Raw genomic sequence first — 27,964 nt, 5'->3', positions numbered from 1 at the left:
TATGAGCCTCTCATGAAATAAGAGAGAAGAAGATTATGGGAAGCTAAAGGACAAAGTTAAGCAGCTAGTAAGTAGCAGATCTGGATGTAAAATGGCGGCTCTCCTATTTCCTGGTCTAGTACTCCTCCTGTTACCACTGTGTGTCTAATACAGGAACTCTTCTCTTGCTGTGCCTAGTGATAACTTCTGGAACATACTTCCTCTACTACCTGTTCTCTTCAGATGATAAAAAACAGGAGAAAACACACTTCCTCCGAGAGCCGTATGAGTCCTCTCTGAGACTCTTGGTTGCGTAGTGGTATCTTGCTTAGATGGAAGAGTGAGTGCCCTTTATAACCTGGCACTTCCCAACATTGAGAATTTAAATTCTTAAGGATACCCTGCCCATTGTTTCTTTTTGAACTTTTAAAAACACAACTTGAACACAGGAAATTCTTCAGTATGGTTGTACCATGATTTGAACACAACAGTATACAAATACGCATTGGCTTTTGGCCCAACAATGGCACTTGACATCTTGGAAGATGGTTTGTTTGTCAGGAGGAGGGTCTGGATTTAGGTATTCACTTGGAGGATGAAACTGTGGTTAAGAGATGTGTAAGGATTTGTGCTATAAAAAAATGTGGCTTTTTTTTTTCCCCCTGATAAATATGCATTTCAGGTTATAGAATACTAGAAACTCTTCTGCTTGTCTCTTTCCTACTTAGGATAAGCTTTAGCCTTAAGCCAAGTTTTATTGTTGAAAAATCTAGGTGGGACTTTGGTAGAAGGGCCCCCTTTGGATTTTAATGGTGGTACATTCCATAGTTCCATCCCCAAGGGGTTGTAGCTCCAAAGTGGTGTAATTTGAGATGGTATAAACACCAGCATATGTTGTGTTGCTGCAGGCACTATTGAGCTCGGGCCTTCCAGGTGTTTTTTTCCTGGAGCTTTGCTTTTGCATCATATCCTGGCACTTGTCTCATTCCCTTGCATGTAGCTCACTTAGAGCCATGCTGTACTATTGGCTGACAAGTCATCCGTGGGTGCGCTTTCCTACAGATTCTTGCATCCAGTGGGGGTAGAAAGAATTTCCAGCTTAGGGGCAGAATAGATCCTGCAGTGCCCAGGCGTACAGTCTGTGGGAGTTTGTCCCTCTTCACAGCTGACAGCATTGCAGAATTCCCTGTGGGACAATAACAGAAACCCTTATTAGCCAATGGTGTTGTTGGAATAAAATCTCCCCACTGCAGTGTCTTGGTCCCAGGCTATAATGTTACCCCTTGATTCCCTCTGCATCTTTACCACTTTTATTGCTCCTGAACACATACTCCTCATGAGTACCCTGGGTGATATGGGGAGTCTATGTGCTGGAAATTATGTGCAATAGGTACCAGATGTTTGTGTCAACATGGTGTGCCTTCATATTTAAAATACTTAAGGATCACATTTATTAAATGTGAAAATTAGTTATTGTTCCTTCCCCCAAACAATCACTCCCCCACCCCCAATATTTTACTCCTTGCGTGAGGTGTGATATTAATTTCTTTGGGGACAGATTAAGTTTAAAGTGTGTGCAGCAAAGGCATCTGTTCCCAGATGCTTCGTCTGCATTCTGTCAGGCCTTAGGGCTGGCCCGCAGCCAGTGTGGATGTGGGGGTTCTGTAACTGAGATCGGAATGCTGTGTTGGAGCTAAAGGACATAATGAAAGGGTGAGTCCATTTGCATTTTTTTCTTTAAGTGGAACTGGGAATTTAGACATTGATGTGATAGCCAGATCTGAGGAACATTTCCCTTGTGTGCAGATAAGCAAACATGAGTGAAAAAGAGGAAGACAACATTTGGTAAAATGCAAAATGATCTTGTGCTTTCTCATTGAGTTTATGATGCCTTTGAAGTCGACCAAAAAGTTGCAAGTGTGGACCAAGCAGTTATTTGATCAAATATGAGTAAATGTGTTTTTTTGAGTAAATGTGTTTTTTTGACCCGTAAGTCCGTTTGTTCATGAAGCCCTGGGGTGAAGGCCAGGAAAATGCAGGGTGGACGCAGGCGGTGACTTAAACCTGTGAGACCAGGTTCGAATCCCACCCTGCTCCTACTGTGGCAAGCTACTTAGCCTGTATCCGTTAACGGTTTCCACCACTCAGAAATGGGGTTTTTAACACTGTCTTTACAGCGATATTACGAGGATTAGAAACAACATGTGCACAGTGTATGGCCCAGAGAAGGGTTATGATAACCGTACTCATGAAGAATTAAACCCTGGCTTCTCCCAGGAGGCAAAGGCCTAGGCTGTCATCGGATGCCCCACAGTGTTGTCCCATGTGGCCCAGCTGCTGAACAGAGGGCCCTGCTTTGTGAAGGAGGCCACTTGGTCTGGGCCACCTAGAGAGTTTCTCACCACAGGGTTGTCTTGAATCTGTGCTGTCTTCAGGTCCATGTTTTTAGTCAACAGAAGTAGTGTCTTGTGGGCAAATAGGGGTCATGGGTCAGTCCTGGTGGCTGAGGAAGGTCTACTGAAGAAGTAGACCTCTACTTCCTCTACTGAGGAAGGTCTACGGAAAATCAGAGTCTGGCTTCAGGGTAGGAAAGAGGACACGTGAACGAAACACAACACCCGGCAGGATTTGGGGGAATTGCTTGTGCGGCCAGCAGAGAAGGATAAACTCAGCTCATGCTTTCAGACCAAGGGAACGTTAGACTTCTTTGGGAATTACTCCCAAACAATGCTGGATGGGGCATATACTAGATGCTTAGAATAAACAGAAATACCCAGATAGGGAGGCAGCCTTGCAGAATGTCTCTGGAGGTGAACTGTGAGTGTGTTACTATCAAGAAACACTGTGTCAGGATAGCTACCCCACTCTGGGGCTGCACCATTTTACTTAAGAGTGGAAATAATATCTGGTTTCTCCATGTTAGAGTTTCTGTGAGGCTTCAGATAAAGTATCTGTAAAATGCCCCCCCCCCTTTTTAAATGCCTCTTAATTGTAAAGAATGGTGCAAGGTGACCAGGAGTGCATATTTATGGCATTGTTGCCTTCCGGTCCGGTGTTTGTGCCCAGTTGATCTTTCCTGTGGTCTTGTAGCTTTTGCTGTGCTGATCATCACAAAGCATGACGCTCCCTTGCCTCCTGACTGTGGGGAAGGGATTGCTCAGGGAAGGAAGGGCTGCGGGTTTGCAGTAGTGGCCACAAGAGAGAACTCCCAGCTTTCTGAGGCTGTCAGGGAGAGTCTGCACCAGCAGCCCCAGCGCTCACAGTTCGCCACAGAAGTGAGCAGATGAGTCAGACCGGGTTTTGGAACATGTTTTCCTGGTTTCCAAGCCTTTGTGGCGAGGAAGCGCAGCGTCTGGGCTCCGTGGTGGCCGCCTAGCTGGCTTAGACTCGTATCGTAGGGCCTGGAGGTGGCTCCCAGGCTTCCTGGTGGAAGCTCTGCTCCCTGGATGTGGCTCTGGGCTTGTGTGAGGTGAGCAGCCTGCAGTAGAAGGACTGGAGGCATGTGGCGAATGCCTGGAGGCCGGTGCAGAGAGGCAGGCTGTGGCTTCAGGAGGGGATCAGCAAGTCCTGGGGCTGACCCACAGGTGAGAGGAGGCTGGGGGCTTGCTGCTGGCCAGGGAAGTGTTGTGCCACCTGGAGAGAAGGGCCTTAACCAGCAGAGTGTTTGGGAGGTGAGGACGAAAACAAGTTTGTGGTTCCTGCCTGCTGTGACATTTGGGGGTAGGAAAGCCCCAGCTGGAACTTGATTTTTAGCAACCGGTAATGCCACCTCCCTCATCTCATGGTGGATTCCCCCCACCCGCCTTTGATACAAGATGGAAGTTTTGGCTACTGGTGAAGAGTGAAAGGGACAACTCTGAGATAGAATCTCCTATTTGTATGAAATCCTTTGCCCATTGCAGCATTTCATGGTTTTTTCCCTTTCCTCTCGCTCCCCCGTTCCTCGTTAATATTTGAGTGTATTTGGGTGCTCGACATTATGCCCTACCCAGGACGTCTGTATTCCAGCCAACGGGAAGGAGGTAAGGGCAGAAGAACACAGTTCCTTCCCTTCATAAGAAACCTCCTAGAAATTGCATTTACATTTACCTCCTCTGGTTATAGCTTACTAACCAGAATTTGGTCACATGGTCATACCTAGCTGCAGACGTTAGCTAGGACTTCCAGTACAGTGTCGAAAAGGAGTGGTGAGAGGGGACATCCTTGCCTTAGTTGTGATGTTAATGAGAAAGCTTCTAGTTTCTCTACGTTAATAAGTATGATGTTAGCTCTAGGGTTGGTTTTTTTTTTTTCCTTTCCTTTTCTTTCTTTCCTTCTTTCTTTTTATTTCTCTTTCTTTCTTTTAATGCTCTTTATCCAGTAGAGGAAGCTCTTGTTGAAGTTTGCTCAGAGTTTTTATCATGATTGACTTAGATTTTGTCCAATGCTTTTTCTGCATCTGTTGATATGATTATGTGACTTTTTTCTTCTGATTTTTCTTCTTCAGCCAATTGGTGAGATGAATTACATCAGTTGAATTTCAGATGTGTGTATCTGGATAAATCCTACTTGGTTGTGCTGTTTAGTTCTTTTTTACATTGTTGGATTCAATTTACTAGTTGTTGTTGTTTTTTTTTTTTTTTTTGATGATGATTTTTGCATCTATGTTTATGAGAGATACTGGTCTCTAGTTTTCTTACAATGTTTTTGTCTGGTTTTGGTATTAGGGTAATGCTGACCAAATACAATGAGTTAGGAAGTATTCCTTCTGCTTCTGTCTTCTGAGAGAGATTGTAGAGAATTCATATAATTCTTCCATAAATGTCCAGTGTTTTCTAATGAAAATGTCACCATACATAGATGTGAGCCCCAGAAGTAGGTGTGAGTCTCAGTGCTTGGGTGACTGGGCAACCTTAAAGCACTTACTTAAGTTCCTTGAATTTATTTTCCTTTTCTTTAAAATATGGGTAATACCTTCCTTGTAATGATGTTCAAGGTCATATAGACTAGTATTGCCTAGCCTGTAGTGAGCACTTAGTAAATAGGAGCGACTTACTGTTTTTACTACAGAGACTGACATTGTGTGTTAATTATTGAAGGCACCATTTCTCTACCCTTGGAGGATTAATGGTGGATAATTCCTACTTTCTTGTTTTTCTTGCTTTAAGGATAGCTTAATCATATTGTATAGCTTTTTTTTTTTTTTTTTTTTGTGGCTATAAATTCAGTAAAGGAGCCTCAAAAACTAACTACTTTGGTGTGTCTGGTGGTTAGAGATACTCTATATGGAGTGTGTTTAAACATTTACCCCAGTGGGTATCTGTAGAGTGCAGTTATCCAGTCACTTGATCAGAGCATGCCCTGTGCATTGCTTTCTTTTTTCTTTGACCTTGGGCTGACTTCTATAACACAGGGCTGGAGCTGTAGCCCATTAAGTGGGATTTTCTCTGCCCTGGACTCTGGCAGGACAGAAACCATGGATTCTAAGTGAGGATTGCTAGTCCTTAGTACTGGGGGTTCCCCTCTCTGATTTCCTCCCCACTTTGGGAAAGACCTTATCCCCTGATGTGTTGTCAGTGAGTTTTTCCTTTAAAACCCCAGTGTGGAGATGAGCACTGTGGTGATTTTAAGGAAGATCCTGATGGGTGATGGTGGCACTGCAAGGAGGAGGGAGAGTCAAGCAGATTGCAGATGTGTTCTGGGTAGAACCAGTTGGAACTTTGCACATGCATACAAAAATGGAGCTGAAAAGGTTTTTTGTTTGTTTTTTAATTTTTATTTTTATTTTGTGTGGGTGTGTGTGTAATCTCTGTACCCAGCGTGGGGCTCAAACTCACGACCTCAGAGGTGCCTGGTGGTTTAGTCAGTTAATTGTCTACCTTTGACTCAGGTTGTGATCCCAGGATCCTGGGAGCTAGCTGGAGTCAAGCTCCCTGCTCATCAGAGAGTCCTGCTTCTCCTTCTCTCTTTTCCCCACTCCCCTCACTCGTGCTCTCTCTTGTGCTTGGTCTCTCTCTCTCTCTCTCTCTCTCAAATAAATAAATAAAAATCTTAAAAAAAAGAAAAAACCAAACTCATGACCCCAGGATCAAGAGTCAGATGCTTTACTGACTGAACCAGCCAGGTGCTCCTTTTTAAGTTTTTGTTTCAATTTCAGTTAATTAACATGCAACGTAGTATTCATTCAGGGTGTACAGTATAGTGACTCAGCACTTCCAAGCATCACCACAAGTGCCTTCCTTAATTCACCCATCCGCCCACCCTGAAAAGCATTTTTATTTGGGCTTAATTTGTGATAAAGGCACATTCATGGCACGAAGCTGTGAAACCAGTTCCCCAGAGTTGAGTGTGTTTCTGAAGTTGAGTAGGAGTAGGAGACTCTGGAGCTCTGGGGTGCCAAGTACACCAGTAGCCCACTGTGGTTGGAGAGGCCCAAAGGGGAAACAGTAGGGAGGGCACCTGCTCATACTGTTCGCCCTACACGGAGACTTCTGAGAATCAGAGGTCCAGTACCTCCTGCCTTTTGCTACTGTGACATCTTCCTTCACCACCTCTGTTTCTCAGAAAGCAGCTGGGCACAGTACAGCAGCACAGAGAGCCACAGTGATTATTTGAGAAGGTACATACTTCATTTCAGACCAGATAACTTCTATCAGCCTCGATAATTTCCGTGAGTTCTGAAATAGACTTGGCACACCAGGCAGGGTGTCTGCTTATGGTCTAGCAGTGGGCGTGCAGGATTGCCTGGTTCTGAACGGCATTTGCATTTTACACTGGGGCTGTGATCCTGGAGAGTACTTTTAATATGTAGGAGTCAGGAAGAACTAATTGGAGTGTGTCCAGGTCTTTCATTGGGTTCCGCTTGGGAGGCTGTGGTTTAGAGGATACTGTTTGTTCAAGTCCCAGTCTCCCCAGGTATCAAATGGGGACAACACCAAACTTGCAGAGGACTATCACGGTTCCTCCTCCTTCTTGGATGTTCCTCTCTGTCAGTCATCCAGCCAGTGTGCAGTGAGGCCCAAGTGGGATTGTACCTCAGTCATTCCCCTCTTAGTCGCCTACTGCTAAATCCAAGTCCCCAGAATGGTGCCCTAATCACCAATCAGGGAGGGAGCAATGTATTTTAAAGCTCAGTGATTCATGTTACAATTATTTTTTGAGCATCTTGTACATGGCCAGGTGCTATGATGGGTGCTGAGGATACAAAGATGAGTAGTCCACTGTCCAGGGGGTCATACCAGACTAGCAAAGACAGATGGAAATGTACTGGTCATTACAGTGTAGAAGTTGCTGAGATGGGCAGAGGAATTATGTGAGGATGGAGGAAGAGGACTTCTCTCATCTTGGGCTGTTTGTTGTGGGGCAAAGTTAAAGTGGAGCAGGAATTTGAGTGAAGGAAACAAGCTTGAATAAAGATGTACAGTTAAGATGCATTGGGGTTGCTGGAGTGGGGTGGGGGGAGGCTGGAGGAGAGGAAGGGAGTTGTTAGGAAGGGCCTTATGTGCTTGGTTAGGGAGCTTGGGCTTTATTTTCAGGCCAGCAGTCCGTAAGGGACAGACATGCCGGCTGAGATGAGAGGGACATGCCTTCGTACGGGGAGTGACCATCCCACTGAGCACCCTGGGTGGGCTGGTCCGTGCTTGCATGGAAGGTGGCTTGGAGAGCTGGATGCTTGAGTGTCTTTTTAGGAAGATGTGTAGTCGCCTAGAGACAGAGCCAGTGAGGACCCTAGGAGGGAGGGATGGGCAGGAAGGGATGTTAGGATTTAAGTTCTGATTATTGGAGAAAGGGAGAATGAGGAAGCAGGAGCCAAGTATGACCAGGGTTCTATTTTTTTTGTTTGAGGCTCCACTCATATGCTTCTCCCTTTCTTGGGAGGATTTTTCCCTGCTCTCTGGCCCAAACTTTGCTATGCAACTCAGGTCCCAGTTGTCCCTGTTCATTACATCTTGTTTTGTGGTGTTCTTAAGGTGGGTTTGTTCTCTCTGAGAAGGCAGGGCATGCTTAGAGGTTAGGGACTGTATCTTATACTTTTGGGGTGAAACTTTAGTTGTTAAATATTATTTATTCATACTATCATTGGACTTTAGGCAATTTATTCCATTTATTTCTGTGTGTTTTTTGTTTTGTTTTGTTTTTCCTAAAAGAGGAAGAAGAATTGAACACAGATGTCACACAGGTTTCCTCCATCCAGAGGAATACATTCGTGACTTGTGTGTCTAAAAGGGACTTTCCATAGGCAAATACACATCAAAATCATCTACAAGGAATTTAGAGATTGGTGGTTTTAGACTAGGCTAAGCTTTTTTGCCATGGAGTTTGGAAACCACTTACCTGGAGAGGTTCTTCTGGTGGACTGGCCATGGCTGGATCGTCTAGGATAATTAATTTAACTGTGGCACAATTCATTGCTGTTTCTGAGGGATTTGTGTTTGTGATTTCCTCTGCAGGTCCAGAGCCCAGTACCCAGTGTGAGTTGTCTCCTGTCAATGCCTCGCATCCGGTCCAGGCCTTCATGGAGAGCTTCACCGTCTTGTCAGGGTGTGCGAGCAGAGGTACAACAGGGCTGCCCCAGGAAGTGCACGTCCTGAACCTCCGTGCTGCTGACCCGGGGCTCGGCCAGCCCCAGAGAGAGGTAGGTGCAGATGCCAGCTTTCTATTTACTGCCCCTCTGAGCTTGTAAAGACACTAATCAGGACGAAGAGCCCCCCTCCCACCCCCCTGCCCCAGGTTTAACAAGGATGCTTACATATGAATATAAGTGGGGGGAGGACACAATGTACAGTCAAGAGAGGGATTTCAAATAACAGATTGCTCTTCGGACTGGGAAACTCTGGGAATTCTTTCTAAATAAAGAGATTTTTCAGCTTCGTAACTTTCCTGGCTTCCTGTATTGGAAAGAATGTTCTTAAGGATTTCATCTTTGAAACATGGCTGTGAAAAAACAAAATAAGGTGCTGTTTTTCTGTTATTGTAAAATATCTTTCTCATCCTCTCCTGTGACCTATCTTCTTTCTTTGCTTTGTCTTACGAACTGGTTGCTTCTGCAGGATGAGTCATTGGAAATGGGAGCATTCGAGTAAAGATGGCAGTATTTTGTCCTTTCATGAAAAGCCCTGGGGGTTAGCTCCTTAAGCCATCTAGGCAGCTTCTTGAAGATAGCCGTGGTAGCAATAGGTGGTAGTGATGGTGATGAACCAAGCTCCTAGTGCCTTGGTATTTTACCTGTCCTCAGCCCTATTTGAAGTACTCGTACACTTACCCCGTGAAGTCCTGTTGTTATCCTCATTTTACAGGTGACAGCAGAAATAACTCACTTGCACAGGGTCATCACCGTAAGAGAAAAATGGCCTCCTCTTTCCTGTGGCTCAGAAATGACCTAGATTGTGGATAATAGTCATCATACTTCTTTTAAGATAACACACAGTTGTCATTTTTTCTGTTTTTAAGCTTCTGTGTGTCAGAAATGTTATCATTCAGGTGTTTTCTCTCCAGGGAAAGAGAAACCACAATAGATCCTGATCATAGCGAAGCGTAGGAAGACTAATGCAGAGTGGAACTTATCTTCGAGTTTTCTTGTGGTCAGGGAAGTTAATTTCCAGAACTGTTTGTTTATGTGCCTGAACCACTCTGCCTTTTGGGGAGAGTGGGAATAGGAGAGGTGAGGTGTCTAGAAGGAAAAGCAAACTGATTTTAATCTCATGAAAGTGTGCCGAGTTGGCTCATTTCAAAGACAAATCATCTAACCTTTTCAGCTCTGCTGGAAATTACTGTTAATACTTTTGGTCGCTTGCCACGGTGACTGCAACGCCTCTTCCAGGGCAGATTTTCTCTGTCCTGGTCATGTGTCTTTAATTCTTAACGTATGGGGGAGACTGTGGTGGGCGGGAGAGGAGGAGGAGGAGGAAATGCAGTTCCTGTGAAGCGTTGCTGACTCCAGCAATTCTTTAGCAGCAATAATTACTCATTTTATATGTGCTCTCTCGGAGGAACCAAGAAGGAAGAGGAAAGTTCGAGCTATTACAGAAGCAGCAACAGCAGAGATTCTAGATGTTAAATTGTGCATTACTGTTGTTGCCTGTGAAAATAGATTCAAATACGACTGTTGAAGCCAGTACTCCTAGGAATGACCGCAGAGTTCTCCCACACTTGCATTTCGGTCTCAGATTAAAGCGTTCACAGCAGTAGGGAGGACAGATCAAACTAGCTGGCATCCAGGGACATAGTATGTTCAGCGAGGGAATAAAGAGTTAGGGCCTAGAGGGGCAGTCTCCAAGATTTGCTTAAAAACCTAAACATTCTTCTTTTTTCTTCAGTATTTATATAGTATAGGTATGATTTGGCATTAGTGATTTATGGTTAGTGATTTGAAGATATTTCGGGTCCTGGGCACCTAAGGGCAGTTGCGTTGTTTCTTTCTTTGGGGACTTTCTAAGAATTAGATGGCTGTACTTCAGCCCTGTTTGAAAACGAGATGTTGGGGTATGTGGTCTTTGGAAATTCCACGTGGCTCTGAGCTGCTCTCCCATAGTAAACCTTGGACTGTTTTATGTATAGAGAGTGAGCGTAGAGGACAACACAAGCAGTTGGGCCATGAGAGAATGAAAAGAGAAGCAAAGAGAGATTGTTTCTGGATGGTAAAATGGGGGTGGAGAAATAGTAAATCTTTCTCACCTTCCTCTTGTATGACTGTGCAGTCGTGCAGTTTCTAAAATCCCTGGAACTATATGACCCAGCCCTTCCACTTTTCTGAGTATATACCCAAGAGAAAGGATAACATATGTCTGCATAAAAACTTGTCTGCGGATGCTCGTGGCAGTGGTACTCATAGTGGTTAAAAAGTGGAAACAACGTGTCTGTTGATGAGCGCGTAAATAAAATGTGGTCTGTCCACACAATGGAATGTTACTCAATGAAATACTGACACGTGCTGCTGGTGAAGGAACCATGACGCTAAGTGAAAGAAGACAACGAAGACAGACACGAAAGACCACATATTATGTGAATCCATTTATACGAAGTGTCCAGAATAGACAGATTTATAGAGATAGAAAGTGAGTTAGTGGTTGCTGAGGGCTGAAGGGCGAAAGGAAGAAGTGGGAGTTGACTGCTAATGAGTATAGGGTTTCTTCGGGAAGGACAGAAGTGTTCTAAAATGAAATTGTGGTGATGGTTCCCCCATTGCATATGAATATACTAAGCACCATTGATAAATGGGAATATACGAAAAACCACTGGATTGCATCGTAAATGGGTGGGTGGTTTTATGGTATGTGAATTTTATCTCAGTAAAGCTTGTTAAAAAACAGTAATTCAACCTGCTAGTATTCTAATTAGCCAATAAAGTTTAACTTGACTGTATTCACCTTTTTTAAAACCAGGATTGCTTCCTCTTGCAACCTAAAGTCACCTAACTTTCTCTGTTGTTTTCAGTGGATAACTTTGGTATTTATAGCTATGCTATTCCATGGTTTCTGCTAAAAATCGCAGCTGGTCTATTTTGGGGGTGATAGTGGGAGGACCAGTGGTAGCCTTCCTATAGGTCTCTACTGAACATAAAAGGCAAATATTTTTCAAATGAACTCATTGCTCATACATTAGCAAAAGGAATGCCGTATTGGCTCCCAGGTATAATTGACTTTGACTCTGATGATCAAGATAGTTGTTTTTCATCATGTCTTCCTCAAATGGGAGGGAATTACTAAATCCACCCTCTTTCCCCCTGCTTGTTACTGGTGCAGGATGAGCAGTAAGATCTATTGTGAATCAACTCTTCTCTAACATTTTACTAAATTCCTACCTCCCAAGAGTCTTCAGGTTTTCCTGCTGAGGAGAGGCTGCTGCTTTTCCTGTGTGGGGGAGGTGACAGATCCTACACCTGGAAGTAGTAACCGCAGCAGGTTGACAAGATTTGGGGAAACAGTTGCGCTTAAGTTAGATAAACAGTTTTATAGGCCAGCAGAGAATTTGTATCAGAAACTCGCTTGTTACAGTTATGTATATATACAAAGCCTTCTGTAGCAAAGCACTGTTTTACCATTGGCCTCCCTGCTAGGTTCCCCTCAGGACAGCCCAGAGACCTATAATTGTATTTTTCATCTGAGACCACACCTCTCATTTGTAATCATTGGTTTTGGAAACAACAGGCCTGGAAGTGAACAGGAAACTTGAAAAAGACTCTCTGGCTGCAGAAGGGCAGAAGATCGTAAACAGCCCGAGAGATCAGTTCTGTCTTTAAGAATAAGCGGGCATTGGTGTCATCATTTTCATCCTATAAAAACCAGCTCCTCTTGCTTTTTGACTTCAAAGTAAAATCTGCGCCCCCCCCCCCCGTTTGGGCCCTCAGGGTGTTTCCTGATTCCTGAGGGGGTTATAAGGTGACCAGAGGCTTATTTACAATAACATACCTTCATTAGTTGCTGGAATGGCAACAATTTTGTTTCCTATCTAATTTTTATTGTGACCTGCTTTTATGTGGTGATGTGTCTTTTCTATTTCTGACTTATCTAATAGCCTGTTTACCATGAAAAGCTGCTGAGGGTAAACCCCTAGTTAGCATTACCGACGTGTATAAAGGACACGGTGTTTAAATTTATGTATTTGTCCTGACATTACAGCAGCAACTATTAATGAGTGTGCCGGTAACTGGTTATATGGAGAAAAGATCTGGAAGGCTCCATTGTCCTGAGAACAGGTCCGGGTTTAATAACTTTATCCCCCAGAAAATTCAGAACCCTTCCTACTAATGTGTATTTGCATATTCTCTGCCTCATTCTGCAGCAAAGGCTCGGGATGGGCTCACAATAGACTTGCCAGCAGTATAAGCAGAAATGCAGAATGAGGACAAAGAAGAAAGCAAAGCGTAATTGTGAGCCGTACGGGTTAATGTGGTCGGTACGACCAACTATGAAATTTGGATCTGGGCTTCTTGGCAGGCAGGGCCAAGTGGGATGTGTGGTTAATCACACATGTGGCTCCAAGTCACTTTTGCTTTGTACCTTCTTGAGGACTGTGGCCTAAAGTTCCTTTCCTGCTTCTTTTGAGGGCAGGAAAGACCACAGTTGGGAGAAAGAGAAGGAAGTAAACACAGTTATCTGAAACACTAACTGTTCTGCTTGCCTCTTAGCCGTTCCCTTGCCTAGCACGTTACAGGAACAGCCGCAGTGGCGGTGGTGTGACACGCCTCCTGTGGGCTCGGCCACCTCGTCGGGCTCGGCCACCTCGTCCACCTCGTCGGGACTTGTGTCCTCCCTGCCAAGCCCTCCCTGTCCCTGAGCAAAGCAGCGAGGCTCAGGGAGGCAGTGGACACTGGGTCTTTTGGACTCGACAGTCCAAGCTGTCCCTGCCCTTCCAGTCCACTTCCTTTCGACCATTAGCTCTCACCTTGTTCTGGGCTGTGAAACCTGCTAACCAGTCTTGTTCGACTCCACCTGTTCGGTGAGCCCGCTGGTCCCCCACTGAGGGTTTGGTTTCCTGCATTGGCTTGTGACAGCTCATTCCAGGGCTCCCAGTCCGTTTTCATTCTCTCCCTTGTAGCTTTGGGGGCACTGCTTTAAGGTTGGCCTCTTGCTGTCTTTTTCCCTTTCTCATTTAGAAAGATGAGCACATCAAGTGTTAGTAATTATAAAAAGCCGGGAGCCGAGGACCCCCTCTTCTCTCCGTGGTTGTTAACAACCACACTAAATGCCACCTCCCATCTGTCCTTCTTAGTTGATTATTTCCTCCCCTCCTCCCCCCATAAGGCTTTGAGCTGCCTTCACACAAGTAACCACCTGTTCTCTGCTTGCAGTCCATGACTCGTAACCAAACTTGCTTGGACCGTATGAGAAGGGAGAATAAACACATTAAGGGACTCTTCCTCCTTTGAATGAAACAGACACATTAGTATGTGGGCTTTGACATCTGAATTGATGTCTTTTTTGCTCACTTGGAGGTATCTAGAAGTTCAGGGATTAAACATTTTGGAGATTGCTACTACCAGTCTAATTAACTGCTTGTTCACAATCTTCCCTCCGTTTCTACACTATTAGTAGGTGGACAGCTTCTCTCTTCCCCCTTAGTTATTAAAATATAGACAGAACAGTGCAGGGGTAGGGGGAATGGGCTATTGTCTTAACTTTACTCATCACCTCTAAAAGAACTGATATAGAATTTCAACTGATATAAATTTTTTTTTTTAAACCACACTGCTCTTTTATTCAATGGAACATCCCCCTTTAACGCAGTGTTGAATCATACACCGAAAAAAAAAAAAGCCCAGAGAAATTTCTGCAGATAAACCAGTGAGGAGAACGCGCGTTATACATTCTTGTCAACATAATCACTCCACGAAGAGGGAAGGGAAGAAAAAAGCAGAACGAAAAACAAGGGGCTCGAACCCCTAGACACTGCAAAACATTCAGACGTTTGGGATTAAAATAAAATTTGAAAGGAAACCTTCCAGGAAGGAGAAGAACAAATGGAATCTGAGGCAGCTCAGGTGCTCAAGGAGCACGGAAAGGACTCTCCAGGATGGCAGACAAGCCTGAAGTGGCTTAGGTGGCCCCACCTATCACTGGCAGGGGTGCCAGGATGGGTTTCGGCCTCGGACCTGGAAATTAACGCACTACCCTATAAAGGTGGCAAAGACAAAATGTTACACTACAAAAAAACAAAAAACAAAAATCAACAACTCTGGGGTGGTCATGGCAACCTTGAAAATCTTAGAACCAAAGGCCCCTCTCCCCCCACAAACAGACTGGAGATTACCTGTGAGAGAGCGGAAGTACCCAGTGAACACTGAACAGTAGCACAGCAGCCGCATTCCTTCTCTGTCTGGGGCATTTTTCCCACTGCAGTTATTCATGAATGACTTTCTAATCCTAGACCTGTGTATGTGCAGAACAAAATCCAAATAAACTCAAGACTATTAGTGTTTCAGAGATCTTACATGTAGTGTATGCTTAGCAAGTGTCAGAGTAAACTGCTCACACACACACACTGTATATTGGTCAAGTTTAGTTCCTAAACAGATACCTTCCATGCATAAACGCTGCCTGGTGTTTGTTTAAATGGAGGTTGCTTTGGAAAGCATTCCAGCCTTTTCGGTGAGATTGCCTCTGAATGGACCATTTTGTTGCAGACCTACAGTAGACATGTCCAAAAGTTAAACTGATAGCAAGGGACACATTTCTCAGTTCATCTGAGTGTTGCTATGGAAGTTATTTCATTAACTTGAAAGACAACTGAATCTGTCACATAGGATTGGAGGTCCTAAATAAGTAGGCCAGTCACATTATTTTCAAGAAGCTGCCCCTTCATTCAAACGAAGCTACTCAGTGCCAATTAAATGATGACACCCTGCCGGGCTGAATGGGGGTACTAGGCCAGGACCGGATAGTTGGTGACAGCAAGGCCACCAGATACGGTTGCTGGCTCAGCAGAGGACCATGCTGGCCAGTTTAGAACTGGCCACACTAGTCAAGGGTGGTTTCTGACATATTGGGGCAAGATGTTGAATCGGAAAACTACAGCTAACTTTCAAGTAAGAACTCTCCAAAAACCCAGTTAGGGACTTCTAGAAAAAGTGAAAGCAGAAATGAGAGCGATAATAGTAAACATCAGGGCTTAGCAGACAAATGAGGACACAAACTAAGCAAAGAAGTTACAACATTGCTATCAAGATGCTGGCTGGCTACATCACTTAAACCCTGTCATTTATCACAGTAATGTCCACATGCTATAAAATTGCCCTTAGAAAGCAGGGTTCCTGGCCCCTCCAGGGGGATAGAGCCTGGTTGGACTCTGCCATTTCGGCATGAGGTCATGCCGGGTTGTATTCTCGACTGGCTGGGAGGGGACAGACTGAAAAAACCTCTCACTGTTGCCTCCTCCCCAGTCTGGAGAAGAGATTGCCTTGACCCCCTCTGAAATTTGTTCAGCAGCAACCTTTTCCAGCCAGTGTGGTGTTTGTGTTTATGGAGGTTAGGACTACAGCCCTGACCCATCCTGTTGTTGCCATGGAAACTCCTCGACGTCTAAAAAATTGTAATTTCCTAAAAATGTTGTTAGAAAATGCTTTTTCAGGGCCACCCTCCACATTTGAAAATGTGACTTTTTGCTTGAGGGGCATTTTGGAGAGCATTGTAAAAAGCAGTAGACCAAAGTAAGGAGCAGGTCTACAAATCTGAGACCCAGATGTGCTGATGGGGCAAACGCCCAGCTTGTGTATGCAGAGCATCCAAATCTCCAACTTGCACTCTCTTGTTTTCATTGCTTATCTGCTCTGTTGACATTTTGTTTGAGAATAAAAAGAAATTTACTGCTAATATCTCTGACTTAATACTCACATTCCGCAGAAATGTTTCTTATATCACTTTCAGTTGTTTCCGCAGTACGTTCTCTGAGTATTTCTGTGAAAATAAGCGTGTTTCATTATTTTACTTTTCTTTCTTCCACGGTGAAGAGGCCATGCATGAACTTGGCCCTGCCGATCATAGCTCCACACACCATTATATTTCTCTCACCCTTGTCTCTCCAATTTCTTGAATGAGTGAACATCGGTGTGTCCTGCCTCTCCCTTCCTTCCTCCCTGCAGCCTGACTTCCGTTCTCCTGAGCTTCTCTCTGATGATGCCCTTCTGATCAGCTACTGGGTTGCTAGGACTGGGGGCGATCTAGTTCTAACTGCCTGACAGAGGAGACCAGGGCCGGGGAGTTCCGTGGTGACTGTTCACTGTCAAACAAGAAGGTGGTGCCAGTGCCAGACTGAAGCCCAGGGGTCCTCTCCTTCGGCAGAGCTCTTTCTGCCATAGTGCCTTCCCCCACTTTTTTCCTCCTCAGCTCATTCTTCTGTCCTCCCTTTTCTAGCATCTCCTTCTGAGTTTCAGATGATACCTTATCCTGGTGCTCCTTCTACCTTTGCCTCAGTTTTTCTGTTTCTTTGCCAGCTCTTTATTCCTTCTCAGGGTTTCTTGCCTGGAGTGTGGTCTTTGGCCTTCATTTTCCTGTCTCTTGTCTCTGAGGCAGCTTGTCTGTTTTCAGGGGTTTAGGTTGTCTCCTCCATGCGAAAGACACCCAGTGCTCTCTCTAAGCTTCAGCAGTGGAGCTCCTGTCAGGGTTCCAGAGAATGCTGCCTCTCAGGTCTTCTTTCAAGCTTTTCAGCCTGAGATACGCTGTGGAGGAGTAGCTATACCCGTAGGGTTCTGCGGGGCCGTAATCTCGGTCACTTGCCCAGCATGTGCCTCGGGGTGAGTTACTTCATTCTCTAAGCCTCCTTCCTCATCTGGAATGGAGATGATAGTAGCAGTTCTTTGGAGAGTTTACTGAGGAGTGAGAGATGTCCATATGGCACAGAGGGCTGCCCTATGTGCCTGGCACACGGTAAACAATCAAATACTAGCCCTTTTTATATCTCTGAAACTGAAGTTAAACCCGTCTTCTCCTTCCAGCAGGAAAGCCGGTTATCTGCCCAGCTTCCCTGCCCATCAGTGTCATTGCTACCGCCTGTCTTGGGACTTTTGCACCATTTTGGACTTACCCATCCCTTTCAAATCCTGTAGTGGTCAGCTGCCAAGTTTTATTGACATTTCCTCTGAAATGTCTCTTGAATTTCTGTGTTCTATTCCACTTAACCCTGCAGCTTTTGAAACCAGTTTCCTGGGACTGATTGTTTTCAGTCTAACTTTTGGACCCCTTCTTAAAACAATTTTCTCTGCATATTACCTCATAATTCATTCATTGAGAGACACATTTGGTGAGTGATGCATTGAGAGCCTACTCTGCTAGGTAGATGTCCTGCTACATTCTAACTCATGTTTATGTCTTCAGCACTTATTGAGGATTGAGGCAAATAAATTTAATGCAGTGTGACAAGTACTATGACCATTATGTGTTCTAAAATTAAAAAAAGTTTGCAGGAGCCCAACAGAGGGAATGGTAATAATTCTATCTTCAGGTGAAGGGAAGATTCCCAGAAGAGAGCATTTAATAAGGGGCTAGAAAGTCAAGTACAAGTTTTTGAGTAGAGGAGAAGAGAAGCCTCCGTATACACAGAGGGAAAAGCAGAAACCACATGTAGAACAAAGTTCCTCCAAGTACATGGTGTCACTGGGATACAATTCAAGGAGTACAAAACTGTGTCCTTTGGGCCAAATTCTGCCTGCTGCCTGTTTTGTATGTACAAAATTTATATACCATAAAGTTTACTTTTTAGCACTCCAGAAAGAAACTTTGTACCCACCAGCAGTCACTCCCCATTGCCTGTGGTCCTACCCCCCGCCCTAGACAACCACCAGTCAACTTTATTTCTTGATAAATTGCCTGTTTGGGGCATTTTCTGTAGATGGAATCATATAGTGTATGTGACTTTTATGACTGGCTTCTTTCACTTAACATAATGCATTTGAGATTCGCGCATGTTGTAGCACGTCTTAGTTTTTTCATTCCTTTTTATTCCTGAAGAGTATTTCATTGGGTGGCCATACCATATTTTGCTTATTCATTCACCACTCTGATGCCTGTTTTTGTAAGTAGTGTTTTTTTTTTTTTGTAAATAAAGTTTATTGGAATATAGCCATATCCATTCATTTATATATTGTCTGTGACTGCTGTCTTACTGTAATGGCAGAGTTGAGCGGTGTGACAAAGCCTGAAAGATTTATGATCTGGCCATTTGCAGAGAAAGCTTGTCAATCACTGGATTAGAGGATGGGGACAGTGATGGGGACAGTGGGAGCTGGTGTGGGCTGTGGTTTAAAAGTGGAAGATGAGGGGCAGCTGGGTGGTTCAGTCGGTTAAGCATCTGCCTTCAACTCAGGTCATGATCCCAGGGTTCTGGGATCAAGTCCCACATCATGCTCCCTGCTCAGGGTAGAGTCTGCTTCTTTTTCTACCCGTCTCCTCTGCTTGTGCGCGTGCGCGCTCTCGCTCTCTCTCAAATAAAAATCTTTAAAAAAATTGAAAGATGAGTGGAAAGGCTGCATGAGTGAGGGTTTCAACTTTGTGTGGTATGTGAATCCTCTGCTTTAGAATCCCTTAGAGATGCTTAAGTGCAGATTCCCGAACCTCACCTATGACCTTTGCCAGTGAGGTGAATCCATTGCCACACATCTTTTTTTCCTAATTCCACCTGAACTTCTCTCTGAGCTCAGTCTGTGCTGAACCCTTCCGTGATCCTTTACCCTCCTCCCTCTCTCTCTCTTCTAAAGATTGCTCTGAATCCCTCCACTACCCCACCCCTGCCACGAGTCTGTACCTCCTCAGAGTATGGGATTATGTATTTTCTTGTATTATTTGGGGCTGAATCATGTGTGTTAATGTTGCACACCCAGCTGGTATGTGGACTCCTTAGGGGCAGGAACCAAGTCTTGGACCTATTTTGCATTGTACTTATTGGGTTCTTGAGTGAGACTAAGGATGTTATTTAAAGTATCACTGTAAGTCTTTTTAAGCTACTCCCCTTTTCTTTTTAAAAATTATTTGATTTATTTTAGAGAGAGATTGAATGAAAGAGAGGGCAGAGAGAAAGGGACAGACAATTTCCAGCAGACTCCCTGCTGGGTTAGTAGCTGGATACGGGGCTGGATCCCATGACCCCAAGATCATGACCTGAGCTGAGATCGAGAGTCGGACACTTAACCGACTGAGCTGCCCACGTGCCCCATGCTACTCCTCTTTTGCACAGTGTGCCTTTATTTGATTTGCATTATGTCCATGGACTTGTTGTTTTGTCCTCAGGTCCCTCTTAACCAACTATAGCTAAGCGGGTATCCTTCTTTTTGTATTACAAGCATTGATTTCTTTTTCCTGAGTGAGCTTCATTCTGCAATTTACTCTCCAGTATCCAGGGCTCTGTGTCAGTCTTTGCCCAGTCCATTTCTGAGTTTTTGTTACATTTTTCTTTACTCCGAGATTTTAGTCATCTGCTAGTAAACTAGTTGGTCCTTGTCTTCAGCTGTGTAAAAAGCTACAAATGGTTTTTTACTCCATGCTGCTCCCTTGGGTAGCTCATACGATCTGAGCCAGGTTTGCAGTTAGACCCTTATGAATGATCTGTCCTCATGATGTAGGACGATGATTCCCAGCCAGTTCTTAACATTGCTAGAATTAATTAACCTTGATTCCACCTGTGGAGAGAGAGCATTTTACTCTACCCTGTACTGTTAAATACCTAATAACGTGATTTTTTTTATCCTGTTTTTTTGCTCAGTGAGCACTTAAAATATCCCTGCCTGTATAGTAATTTGTTCCCTGTTTAATGTGGCTTTTTCCTTTGTTTACTCTGGACTCAAGTCTTTGTAGCTTGTTTTCTAAGTCAGCTCAAAAGCTGCTGGTCATTGGATTTGGCAGCCTTTTCAAGCTTTACCCACCAGAACCCTACAGGAAGTTGTGTGTCGGCCAGAAGAGTCTGTTTATTTAGAGCATGGTGTCCAGCAGAAGCAATCCATTTATGAGGGTCTGTTCTTAAAGACGCAGGAACCCGAATCCGTGTTTGGAAAAACCTGCTTCTTCGATTTCCATTGCAAATGTGCGTATGCTCTGTCCTTTCCTTTCCAGATTGCCAGGGCACCTCAGCCAAACTGGTAGTAATTGACATAGTCCTTCCTCTGAGCAACTTGGTCTTATCTGAAAGGCTAAAGCATCAATGCCCAGAAACTAGATAGCTCTTTTAACCTCTGAAGAATGGGATTGAAAAAGATTATTTTTAATAAATTGGCTTTTATAAGTTTATTGATCACCATTCTTAAATATTCTGATGGGATTTTGCTCTGAATACCCTCTTGATTTAGAGTGCTAAAACTCAGTTGAAACGGCTACGCTTTTGACTCCTGGGAATGGTTCCTTGCCCATAGTCATCTTGTATTGTCTGAGTCTAGTCCAAGACATCCTGCAATACTGTTTTATATTAATGGCATTTCTCACCTAAACTACAGAGTCCTTTGGCTGAATCTAGAATTTTTACATCCTTTGGGGGAAGAGAGGCACATTGCAGGCACATCTTCTGAAGATGGAAAGACTAGATTAGATGTTACTGGGTCTAATAATGAGCCAAAGAGAGTCAGGCATAGGATCTGGTATCGCTGCAATAGCCTTATTTTTGCCTGAAGCCCAAATTCCACATTGTGCACATGAAAGTTTAATTTCTCTTTTGATACGTGTGTACACTCACCTGATTCTGAATCTGCTACAGCAAGTTGGTGATGTAACTGTAGGTTTTATGTGCCTCGCACTGGGCACATGGGTAGGTACTCAATATCTGTGCGCTGATTTAAGTGGAAACCACATTCATTATCGTAAGAGGTGAGTACTTGGCAAGTATGGCCTCACTCCTACTGATGTGAGCACATGTGCCAGGTGCCTTGGGAGAGAGGAAAAAAGAGCTATGGCCACTGCCAAGAAGACTGAGAAATGGAAGGCGGACAGAAAATGGGAGATCATATTTCTTAGCTGTAGCCGTGCTGTGGGGTAGGTGGGTGATCTTTTAGTGCTCTAAAGTTGGATCATTCTGTGAGGCGGTTGTTGTATTGAGATTTCTACCTCCAAAAAGCTACTTAGAGAGCATTGTTTTGCTTGAGGTCGTTGGTAAATTTAACATTTAAGAAGTTAAAAACAATACTTGACTCATTTCTCTCCTTCTCCTCTCAACCTCCAGTAGAAAGACATGCAGGTAGTGCTTTCCTTGGGAATCAGTAGTTTCTGAAGATATGGGAAAAAGCTCAAGTCCAAGGGAGCTAAAGGTCTGTTTGGACATGCACATGCATGCTTTGGTATGAGATTTATGGGCATTTAGGGTGTCTCCTTGGCTTGCCACTTTGAATCTCAAATTTGAGGGCCTTTCAAAATCAAAGGTGATTGAAGAATTTAATTCCTTTTTTTTCTTAAGATTTTATTTATTTATTTGACAGAGAGATCACAAGTAGCCAGAGAGACAGGCAGAGAGAGAGGGAGAAGCAGGCCCCCTGCTGAGCAGAGATCCTGATTAGGGGCTCGATCCCAGGACCTTGATACCGCGACTAGAGGCAGAGGCTTAACCCACTGAGCCACTCAGGCACCCCAAGAATTTAATTTATAATGATTAGTCAGGCTTGGGCACGTTGCCTTTGTCATCTGGCCCTGGAGGACTTATGGGGGCCATTTGCTCTCCCTTTTATTCTGAAACACCCCCCACCATGATTTTTATCTTCTGCCATTAGCCATAGGGCTCTGCCTGTTCCCTACCATTAGTTCTTTCTGTGGATCCCAGAACCCCTTAGAAACTTTAATGCTGGCCCTTTATTGCTTTTTGTATGTTAGTGCATGTGTTGCTGCTTTGTTTCCTGCTTTCATTGTGGTTGAAGATTCCACTCTTTTTCTCCCTTTATCATTGCTGTTAAGATAGTAAGAATGTAAATGAAATGGCAATACTACCATTGTGAACAAGTCTTTCTCTGAAAAGATTTTTTGTTCGTTTTTAATGCTGTAAATATCTAATTCCCAGTGTTTTAATTGGAATCTGTTCAAATTTCCCAAATCATAAAATCTTTCAGAGCCTCCTCCAAGTTACTTTTTCTTGATTCCATTCTCCTCCTTTTTTCATTAAAAAGAAAGAAAAAAGGGGGAAAAAACAGCTTATTTTCAAATACGGAAATGATCTCTGTTTGTTAGAGACCAGAGTGATCTGGACCCCTGACTTGCTCTGAGTTTTTTTGTTGTGCTTTGGAGCTGTGTACAGGGGTAATACTCAGTCCTGTTTTTGCTGTGTGTTTTTATATACATTTCCAACACTTTCCCTGGCGCGGTCCTATGACTGTGTATATGTCCTACATGTGTTTCCTATTTTTTATGACTCATACTTACGGTACTCATAAAGATTTATCCTTTATCTTGGCTCTGAGTAATGAGTCCACTTGCACATTTCCAGCAGAGATGTGGGTTGGGACTCTTGTATTTAATCTTGTAGGGGAGGCCTCTTGAAGGCCTGGTGCAGGAAGCATGACCTATTCAGCTGAAGGTACTGCTCACTTCTCCTCGAGGGAGCAGTCAGCTCAGTTTTTGTGGATTTATTAATTTGTATTTTCCCAGTTTTCCTTTCTCTTTGCCCCCTTTAGCCTTTCTGCTGCTTATAGTGAGACCTCCAGAACACGACTAATGGAACAAATGCTCCTTTTCCTTGTTGGTAACCGTGTTAAAGGGTTTGGTGGAGAAGAGATGGAAATGAAATGAAGCTGAAATGAGATCTGTATTACATGTGGTAACAGACACCCAGGGGGGTCTTCTTGGGTTCAAATAAACATTCAGACTCAAGAGACTGTCACAGGGCACAGGTGGCTTTAGCCTGCTTAAAAGGATACAGGATAGGGACCGTAGCTTGTAGCAGGCAGCATGGCATTCCTCTTTTTTGGATGCCTTGTGGCTGCCTACACATCAGCTTGTGTAGCCACCCAGAGCTCTCCAGTTGATGGCTCAAATGCCAAGAGACCTACATGGGGGTGTGTGTGTATGTGTGTGTGTCTTGCCCTGGTTTAGAAACTTTATACCTCCCAGGAGCTAGTAGGTAGCTATGCTCATAGGAATAATTTCCATGGTGCCCATGAAGGAAATGCTCGATTTGTAAGTCACTTGCTCTCAGAGAAGCCCCCAGATCTCTCCTCCTAGGCCGTATTTTTAATCTTTCCAATCCTAGTATAATTTTCCAGTTAAGGATAATTTCTCACCATAAGGAACTTGCCTTTTATTGTAGTTGACAATATGGGGGTTACAGAGTTAAGAAAGTTAACAGAAGACCCAAATTCTCACGGAAAGGAGGGATACATTTTGCTTATTCTCAGTCCGCACCTGTGATAGGCTAAAGAATGCCTCTCAAAGATGTGCCCACATCCTGTTCCCCAAGATGTTCCTCTGTGAATGGTTTATAGAGCAAGTATTTGCAAATGTGGCTGATTGAAGGATTTGGAGGTGAGAAGATTCTCCTGGATTATTCCGGTAGCCTCTCAATGCAATCACATGTGTCTCTATAGGACGATTTGACTTACAGAAGGGGAGATGGCCACATGACTGTGGAGGCCAAGACAGGAGCAATGGGACCATAAGCCAAGAAATAACAACAGCTGTGAGAGGCTGGAAGAGGCCAGGAGAGACTGGTGTTCTTGAGATGCTGGAGGAAGCACAGCTCTGCCGACACCTTCATTTGGGCTCAGTGATCTGATTTGGCCCAGACTGGTCTTGGATGTCTGGCCTCCAGGACTGTGAGAGAATACATTTCTGTTGTTTTAAGCCATCAAGTTTTTAGTAGTTTGTTACAGCAACCACAAATTGCCGATACTCTTCCTGTGTCTCATTAGCTTGGAAGACTGTCTTGAGTTGGATGTAGTTTCCCTGACCCCTTGTTGTTCGCTGCTACACTGAACAGACATTGTAAAAGACAGTCACTCATTTGCCAAGGCCAAAAACTTTGGCGTTATCCATGACCTCCTAAGTTTTCTCAGATGTCACATCCAGTCTTGTTTGTTTTACTATAAAAACAGATTCTGAATCTGCCTCTGCTTGACAGCACCCCCCCAACACCAGTCCCCACCACCACCTCCAGGAGACTGTAGAGCCACCATCACAACTTTGTTTGAGACGCAGTGAACTCCCCAGATCCTTTAGAGGACAGGGTCCGCTGGAGCTAGAGTGCCTGTGTTGGACGCTTCACTATGCTATTTATGAGCAGTGTGGCTCTGGGCAGGTTTTTAAATAACAGTATCTGCTTCATAGATACCATGACAATAAAATAGTTAAACTGTGACAAGTGCTTTGAACAGTGCTTGGGCTTTAAGAAGCACTCAGTGAGTGTTAGCTGCTGTCATTATTAACTAATAAGATCTATTCTCCACATAGCAGCCTCAGTCAGCCTTTTAAAACTAAAGTCTGCTAACAAAACTCGCTAATAACTCCTTGCAGTGGCTTCCCATGACACTTAGAATACAGTCCCCAGCCCACACTACAGTGGTCACACCCTCTCCCACCTTCATACCGATCTCAGTGGGCGCACTTGTTGGCCCTGATGTTCTCCAGAGGCTCCCAGCACACTCCTGCCTCCTGTCCTCTGCTTGCAGCACTTCTCCCTCCCTCCATCCAGTCCCTGTCCAGCTGTTACCTCTGCAGAGAGGCCTTCACTGACTACCTCATTTAAAATAGCCATTCTCACCCCTGCTGTCTCCAAATCTGGTTTTACTCTTTTAAAATAACTCCTATCATCTGATAAAATAGCACCTGATATTTATGTTTAGACGTGCTTATTGTCTGTCCCTTCCACTAGAATATCCATGAGATGTCTTACTTTGTGCACTGAGATCGCCAGGAATTAGAACATGCCCAGCATATAGTAAGCACTCAATAAATATATGTGAAATAAATGCTTGAATGAACAAGTGCATGTGGTGATTTTAACAGTTTAGTTGTATTCAATAAACTGTTAGCCATTTTTTATTTGGGAATTCTATTTTGGGAATAGTTATATTTTCTGGAAAATCTGGTTATTCATATTAGTATGTTTGGCTCAGTCATAAAGTAATTCAGATTTCAAGGTGTGGAAACAGAATACTGAATTATACTAGATCAGGATCTTTTTTATTCAAACTTGACCAAATCTGTAGAACCAAAAGAGTCTCAGTTTCTTCATTTGTCAATGAAAAGAGGTTGGGCAGAATAAGATCTAATATTCCTTTCACTTCAGTGTTTTGGGTTTCTTTTCTCCTCTTCTTCTTCTTTTTTTTTTTTTTTTAAGTCTGCATTGAGAGTTAAGGTTACATTTTTAAATACAGTTAGTCCACTCCTCCAGACTGAAAGTACAGACTTTAGTACAAAATACCAATTGAAATGTAGAATAAAAGTGTTTCTGGAATTGTTAAACTAGAAAATATCTTTAAAGAAACCCTCACCATCCAGTAGAAACCTCCTAATAACTCAAATGTAAACTAAGGGTATCTTATACCTTCTTATATGTGTGGGTTTTGTTTTTTTTTTTTTTTCTTTTTTAAAAAGAGAACCTGGATTAAGTAGGATTTACAGCTCTGGGACAAATCTGGCCTCAAAATATGTGGGAAGATGCTTTTGAGTTTCACCTCTTAGATCTTTTTGCCTCGTATAATAGAAATTTCATGATTTTCTAAACAGTTCTACTGTTTTATCCGGACAGAGTACACACAAAGAATCTCCCCCTCTCTTTTATTTAATGAAGTACAGAAGACGAGAGAAACCAGTCATTTCAGTTTGCCTGAGCGAAGGCCCCTCCTCACATAATTAGATCCAGGCAGCTGGACAGTTATCGGCAGCAGCCTTCGTAGACGCCGTACAAAGCATTGTGGGAGCGAGGAAGGCAGGAGCTCATGGAGCTCGTGCTTGGATGTGCAGCACAGGGCAGAGAACAACACCTGTAAACAGAAAGGACATAGACATAGAAACATATTATTGCCCTAAACACGCATGATGAAAACGTAACCAAATAGACTTAATCAAGTACAGCTGGGCCGAGATAAACACATAAGTGCTAACGAATCAGGCATGTTGGAAGGATGTGGGGCCAGGGGAGGCGTGTTGCTGGAGTAATTGGAGTCAGGTGTGTTAGCCTGGAAACGTTTTTTGGAGGTGAGAATTTGGAGAGGTTTGAAATAGGGATGTGGTTTGGCTAAGGTCTAGAGGGAGAATTTTCCACGACTAGGGGAGGAGGCTGGTAAATAAAATAGAGCCGAGCTGAAATACGTTGAGGACAGCAAGTACCTTGGCAGCTGTGAAAGCTTGTGGCTGATAGCCTTGCCTGTTGGTGTTTATGGTGGGAGAATGGGCTCAGCTGTGTACTCCGGTCTTCAAAGCTAGATGAACGGATGTAATCTTTATCACTGGAAGAGGCGATTTAGATTGACCTCTAAAGATAAAATGTTCGTCCCAACCTCCCAGCCACAGATTGGAGAAAACCTCTAGCTTTACCTCACAATCTGGTGACTTCAGCTGCCTGGGAAGACTTAATGGCTTTACCACTTTCTGGGTTCCTTTTTCTCTGGAGGCATATTCCGGATGGAAAGTCAGGTGACCGAGTTTCTGTTACGCAGTTTGGGGAGTCACCTGTGAGTAGATGAGGTGTTGGGGTTAGTTAGGTGTGGAATGAATGTGATATTCTCAGGACCATTCTTGGTTAGATTCTGATGTCCCCAGAATTGCAGTAAAATTTGGGTGTTAAGAGCTAAGCCTGCCCAGGTTAGTCTTGTGCAAAGAAACCTGTGGTGATGGTTGAATTTGTGCTGCCCGAGTTCTGTCTTTTGGGTCTAGTCTTTAAATTAGAGACCCAAATCCCCAATGTTGAGGGAAAGGCTGGGAAATGGCAGAAGAACTTTTGAGTTCTTCTTCAGGAAGCCAGGTGGCCGAGGATCAGGTATGCAGATGTCCTAGGTTTGTCATCCTGCTTCATGGTCCCAAAACCTATAAGCAGGAAGTAACGGTACCACTCAAATCAGGGCCAAAGCCAGACACTGGCAAGCTGCTTCATAGAGGATTATGAAAACTGGCATTTTGCTCAGTTTTCTCAACACCCCTGCAAAGGACTTCTTAGTTCTAGTTTACAGGCATAGAAATTGAGGCTGAAGAGATTTCTCTTCCCTCGGTTGGGAGCTAGGAAGTAGTTGGCTAGCTCAAGCTTGAATCTGCATCACATACTTCCTTGGAGATGGGGTCAGTATGCAGTGAGTAGCTGTGGGCAAAGTGGGTTTTCCCAAGCTTTAGCCTTTTATTCAATCATTAAATCAATATTTATTATACACCTGTTATTGTCAGGCACAGTGCCAGACATCGGCAGTCCCGGCACCCCCATCTTGAGAATTATCAAAGGTAGCAAAGATACAGTGGATAGTGAGTTCTCCCCCCGCTCTGGCTCCCACTTAGATGATCTCCGCCTCTTTGCTCTCTTTAACCATGAGCTTCAATACTGCTTCCGGTGTTGTTTGTTGACTCAGTGCTATTGGGGGTGAGTCTTTGAACTACAGTGAAAGAGCCATCTGGTGAGTATTACATATAAT

The 27,964-nt window shown here is 43.9% G+C and overlaps 1 protein-coding gene, 1 long non-coding RNA gene and 1 pseudogene across 7 annotated transcripts in view; 1 reads left to right on the top strand and 2 right to left on the bottom strand.

Moving 5' to 3' along the window:
- The window catches only part of LOC309842490 (etoposide-induced protein 2.4 homolog), a 34,742-nt pseudogene extending 26,420 nt beyond the window's left edge, over positions 1-8,322 (bottom strand). The window contains exons 1-3 of the transcript in view: positions 8,293-8,322; positions 3,241-3,457; positions 1,040-1,165 (exon numbers count right to left, since the gene is read on the bottom strand). The product of the transcript in view is annotated as an etoposide-induced protein 2.4 homolog (transcript). The remainder of the gene's footprint in view (positions 1-1,039; positions 1,166-3,240; positions 3,458-8,292) is intronic.
- The window catches only part of TGFBR3 (transforming growth factor beta receptor 3), a 197,481-nt gene that overhangs the window by 74,067 nt on the left and 95,450 nt on the right, over positions 1-27,964 (top strand). For all 4 annotated transcript variants that reach the window (XM_082688678.1, XM_082688677.1, XM_082688679.1 and 1 more), the window contains one exon: positions 8,409-8,593. In XM_082688678.1, coding sequence (XP_082544804.1) covers positions 8,409-8,593 — 185 coding nt within the window. The remainder of the gene's footprint in view (positions 1-8,408; positions 8,594-27,964) is intronic.
- Positions 26,107-27,964, bottom strand: part of LOC309843306 — a 44,128-nt gene continuing 42,270 nt past the window's right edge. Inside the window, exons 2-3 of one of the 2 annotated variants that reach the window (XR_014300053.1) lie at positions 26,883-27,017; positions 26,107-26,329 (exon numbers count right to left, since the gene is read on the bottom strand). This is a non-coding gene — a long non-coding RNA (uncharacterized lncRNA). Of the gene's footprint in view, positions 26,330-26,675; positions 27,018-27,964 lie in introns of both variants that reach the window. The other variant, XR_014300054.1, reaches the window with a different exon arrangement.

This window comes from Mustela nivalis (assembly GCF_964662115.1).
Source record: "Mustela nivalis genome assembly, chromosome: 10".
NCBI lineage: Eukaryota > Metazoa > Chordata > Mammalia > Carnivora > Mustelidae > Mustela > Mustela nivalis.
Note: the sequence above shows the minus strand (reverse complement) of the source record. Positions and strands in the feature narration are given on the sequence as shown.